This window comes from Peromyscus leucopus, chromosome 12 (genome assembly GCF_004664715.2).
Source record: "Peromyscus leucopus breed LL Stock chromosome 12, UCI_PerLeu_2.1, whole genome shotgun sequence".
Taxonomy (NCBI): domain Eukaryota; kingdom Metazoa; phylum Chordata; class Mammalia; order Rodentia; family Cricetidae; genus Peromyscus; species Peromyscus leucopus.
In genome coordinates, this window is record NC_051073.1 from 83,028,867 (window position 1) to 83,033,822 (window position 4,956).

General features: G+C 41.4%; 1 protein-coding gene across 1 annotated transcript; it reads right to left on the reverse strand.

The window, feature by feature from the left end:
* Positions 1 to 628: 628 nt before the first annotated feature.
* On the reverse strand, positions 629 to 4,510 carry Snai2 (snail family transcriptional repressor 2). The gene is made up of 4 exons (XM_028893315.2): positions 4,408 to 4,510; positions 4,019 to 4,318; positions 2,813 to 3,358; positions 629 to 1,892 (listed from the first exon to the last, which is right to left on the reverse strand). Exons 2-4 carry the CDS (start codon positions 4,095 to 4,097, stop codon positions 1,711 to 1,713), a joined length of 807 nt encoding a protein of 268 aa, XP_028749148.1. The 5' UTR covers positions 4,098 to 4,318; positions 4,408 to 4,510; the 3' UTR covers positions 629 to 1,710.
* Positions 4,511 to 4,956: the final 446 nt, after the last annotated feature.

The following is a 4,956-nucleotide window of genomic DNA, read 5'->3' on the forward strand; positions in this document are numbered from 1 at the left end:
AACATGATTTTGAATATGGAATATATGATTAGATAATATTTTATGAAATATATCCTGGACTTGGGTGGAAGATTGCACAGCTTGATCATACTATACAATGACACTTCAGTGTTTTAGTTTAACCCTAAGGCCACCATACTTATTACCTACATCACTACCAATGGGCTTTTGTTTACATGGTTTAATTTTTCCAATGTGTATTACTTATGATAACTCTATTTTCTATCATGTGGACTTTATGTTTCTCTCTCTTATCTCATTAAATAATATTTCCTTTAAAATTTTTAAACTATTTCAGTGGCATATGAAAAGACAAAAATGATTAAATTTGTTTTCATAAAGTCAGTAAAACTAACAGAATATTTTGAAAAGTGTTTTTGACTATTAACACGAGCATTTATTGCCCTAGAAACTTGCCAACAAGCTACCTCATGTTACTTTCTTTTCTGAATGTAATAGTACTTTAAGAGTTATTTTAAAAAAGGCAGTTTACTATAATCTAACATAATAAATTGATACTTTATATGTATAAAAATACCATTTATGTTTTCTCTTAACACAAAAATAAATTTTACTATAGTATTTGATATTAAAACAAATGAGGTTTTTGAAAGTAGTATATGAGCAATAAATTTTAAAGCAAAAATGTTTATTGTAAAAAAAAGACCTTGAAAGTTACTTTTTAAAAAAGGAACATTGATTTCACAAGTATTCAGGTTGTATATAGGCACAGTTATAGACCACACCTCACTTTCACACAGAGTTCATTCAGTCATATAAAAATAAACACAAATTTACATCAACTACACAATTCATTAAAACAGGCACTTGGAGGGGCATTGTATTATTGCATCCATCATATGCATTTTCAAAAGTATAAGTACATTACTGAATGTCTAAGATGCTCTCTTGCATTATATTGTCTTATTCATTACATTGTCTTATAAATCACTAAGATTCTTTTAAAAAGTAAGACATGGCACACGCACCAGGAATGTTTGAAGCTTGTCCTTTCCTCCTCTTCCAAGGCACACGTGGCAAAAATGAAACAAAACAAGAATATTTTAATACATTCTCTTGTGTTCTGTTCTTTTTCTCATTTTTTTTTCTCTTAACAATAGAGTTTAAAGCATTGTAGGTAATCCAGAAAAGGCTTGCATTCACCGATGACAACCAGACATCCGACATGTAAGGAAGTAAACTTGGAGTATTTTATAAGGCACCTGAGATAGCATCTGGCAGACTCTCTTCCTCTTGGAAACACTATTAGAGCTCTATTACGAAGCAATACTGTTCCTTTTAGTTGAAATGGTTTGGCAGCAATGTAAATCTCCACATTCTTTCTTAGTAAGAAAAGATGCAATGTGCTTTTCACTTCATCTTTAAAGAGAATGGTTCTTGTCTTTTAGCCTTTCAATCTAGCTGTCAGTAAATATAACTTTAAATTTCACATAGAAAGGATTAATTTTAAGCATATAGATTCTGTTCTGTAGTTTCGTGTGTGTGTGTGTGTGTGTGTGTGTGTGTGTGTGTGTGAGTGAACGTGCGCGCACGCGTGTATGTATGAGAGAGACTCTTGTATGTGTCTGTACATTCTGTACATATTATTTGGTAGGTAAGCACAAGAGAAAATGGCTTTGGACTTTCGTTTGTCATTTGTCATTGGAGTGATGAAATGTATTCTGTTCGAGTAAACACTGGTTACGCCACTCAGTGTGCCACACAGCAGCCAGACTCCTCATGCTTGTGCAGAAGAGACATTCTGGAGAAGGTTTTGGAGCAGTTTTTGCACTGGTATTTCTTTACATCAGAGTGGGTCTGCAGATGTGCCCTCAGGTTTGACCTGTCTGCAAAAGCTCTGTTGCAATGAGGGCAAGAGAAAGGCTTTTCCCCTGGTTTTGGGGGGGTGGGGAGGTGGAGAGGGTAAGAAAAAAAAGACAGTCAGTTTTTACAGGACACAAAATTAAATAACATTAATGAACATCAACAGTAGTTTATCAAAAGAATAAGAATTAGTCTAGCCTAATTATATCCCCACCATGGTAGGTAGCTATATTCCTGTCAGGCCTTTTAAAGCAAAATTTCCTTTAAAAATACCAGCCAAATAGCTTCAGTTCTGTCAGACATCCAGAAGTAATTCAGAGTTAAATGGCTTTCTCTTGATAAGGGTTTCTGCTTCAACAGGTGCAGGTAGGATGAGAAGCTCCCCACATTCCCAGTATTTATCCTCTTTCTGTATGATGACTAAGGCTCTATAAATGCCATGACTCCCTGCATATGCTTTTGTGCTAAGGATTTAAAAAAAATTCAGCAGATAGAAAGTGAAATAACAACACAAAACCCAAGAACAACAAACAGACAAACAAAATAGATCAAATTCATTTCCATTTACTTAACTAGTTAAGAGTTGACAGATTTCATTCACAGGGAAGATGTAGCCAAAAACTATGGGAAACCTCTTTGTTTATCAAATCAACAGTAGGATCCAGGCACTTGTATTTGCTGACTGCCAGAGGCAGTTCTGCAGAACACACATCAAGTACCTGACTCCTGCTTTCTAACTGATCTTTGAGACCAAACCTCTTGCATGTACTTTCCAAAGTCTAAATGCTGTTTACAGTCTCTGGAACAGAAGCTTTTAGCAAGGAATGGAGCATTTGCTGCTCTAACAAGCTTTTGAGCAGCCAGGAAGCAGCTACCAGTGGTTCATCCTATGCAAAGCACCCCCTGTCACTACCTGAAGGCACCCCACAGACAGCCCCAACACACCATTGTTTGAGCAGAGAGGCATTGTTTTCTACACTTCTCTTACCTGTGTGAGTTCTAATGTGTCCTTGGAGCAGCCAGGGTCTGGAGAAAGCCTTGCCACAGATCTTGCAGACACAAGGCAGTGTGTGGGTCCGAATGTGCATCTTAAGGGCACCCAGGCTCACATATTCCTTGTCACAGTATTTGCAGCTGAAAGATTTCCTAGACTGGGCATCACAATGCAGCTGCTTGTGTTTGGCCAGCCCAGAGAAAGTAGAATAGGTCTTATTGCATAAATTGCACTGAAACTTCTCAGCTTCAGTGGCATGTGGGTCTGAGAGCTTGGATTGCAGTCTTTCCTCTTCATCACTAATGGGACTTTCTGAACCACTGTGGTCCTTGGATGAAGTATCAGATGGAGGAGGAGGGCTTACTCGCCCCAAGGGTGAGGAGTATCCAGTAAGAGGAGAAAGACCACTGGGTAGAGGGGAGTGGAATGGAGCTGCTGATGTCCACATAGTAATAGGGCTGTATGCTCCTGAGCTGAGGATCTCTGGTTTTGGTATGACAGGCATGGGGTAACTCTCATAGAGATACGGGGAAATGATCACTAGGAGAGAGAAAACGGAAAAAAGTAAAGAAAATTATGGTAAAATATTTTTTAACATATATGTACACAGTCTGAGACAGCACATAACAACCCATACAAGACTCCATAGTGAAGACAGACTCGCTCACAAGGACACACATAAAGATGAAACATTCCCTTCATCTGGGCTTAACGTCCTTGTGCAAGTTGACAGGTGCCCTTGCTCTTCCTAATGGACATTCTGGACGAGCCTTACTGTCCTCATTTAGAAAGAACTAGACACCATTTTAAAACTTTCTATAGAATTGCTTTCCATTTAATGCATGGTCTATTCTACATGTGCCTTGACTGTAGGGGCAATGGCATGCAAGAATCCAGCTGCCTTCCCAAGTTCCTGGCTCTACAAGGTAACAACAGCTCACCCTCGGGGAAGGGTGCGCTCACCTCGGTGCACTCATTATGCATGTACACCGCCTCTGAGAACCACACTGCAGGACCGGAAAGGGGCTTTCCTTGTAAGTAAAGAGCTCAAAAGTTTTGAATTAAAACTTACTCTAGGTAACCCAGAGATTGTAAGAACTGTTTTAGGACAACATTGAAAGGAAAGCACCCCAGTGTGTGCAGAGTAAAGCAGTGGAACCGAGGTTCAGTCGCACACAGATTTGCAGGGAGTATTTTTACCTGTGTGTGTGTCCAGTTCGCTGTAGTTGGGCTTCTTGGAGGCATTGAAATGTTTCTTGACGAGGAAGGAGCGCGGCATGGTGGCGGCGGGCCGGTGCGGGCGGATAACGGTCCAGGCGGCGGTCCTACAGCATCGCAGCGGCTCAGGTGCGGCGGGGGACAGGCGGGCGCCTCTGAAGTCACCCGGCTCTCTGCCCGACTGAGCCCTTCTGGGCTGGGAGGGGATTTCTCCCTGGCTTTTACTAGAAACATCCAATCACAGTCGAGAGGTTCGGATTTCAGCTCCTCCTTCTGGGACAGCTGTGAACAGAGGAAGAATCTGTTGTCAGACTAAAGTATTCTGGTTCAAAATGGGCTGTTTAAGGCGTTTCAGGGGAGGCCCAAAATACCTTAAATGTTTTCAAAAGAGGAAATTTAGGTTCTTGAGCATTGCGGGAAGGCGTTCCCGCGAGCTGACTGTGGACGACTTGGCTTCCAGATGTGGGCCTTGCCGAACGCTGAGTGGGCGGGAAGGAAGGGCCGCCCTCGGGACCTCACAGCCTCTGGTGGCTGGAGAGCCTATATTTGGAAGTAGCACTTGGAGCGGGTTTATTTGCACACGGGCCTATGATGGCTCGGATTTTTAGGAAAAGGGAGGTGTAGGCGCCCGGCAACCGCCGAGGCAGGTCTGGCCAGCTCCAGGACCGCATGCCGGGAGGTTAACTTACTGGTCGGCTGCATTAGCCTCTTGAAAGGAATGCCTTGCAGCCTATCCCAGGAACTGGAAGAGTGCAAAGATAAAAGGGAAGGTTTGGGCAGACAATAGGCGAACTCCAGAAGAATGAAAAGTTCTCATGCAGACATGTGAACAAGACTTCCTCCCTTTGCACCACACCGTGTTTTAGTGAAAGAAAAAAACATTTGAGAATCTTTACAATTTACATTAATTCTTAAATAGT

What these genes read in the sequence shown, in the direction of transcription:
- Snai2 (XM_028893315.2), bottom strand. Translation starts at nt 4,097, where the DNA reads ATGCCGCGCTCCTTCCTCGTCAAGAAACATTTCAATGCCTCCAAGAAG. An exon ending in CGAACTGGACACACACACAG is followed by an intron (nt 3,359 to 4,018) that starts GTAAAAATACTC and finishes TCTCTCTCCTAG; the next exon opens with TGATCATTTCCCCGTATCTC. An exon ending in ACACATTAGAACTCACACAG is followed by an intron (nt 1,893 to 2,812) that starts GTAAGAGAAGTG and finishes CCCCAAAACCAG; the next exon opens with GGGAAAAGCCTTTCTCTTGC.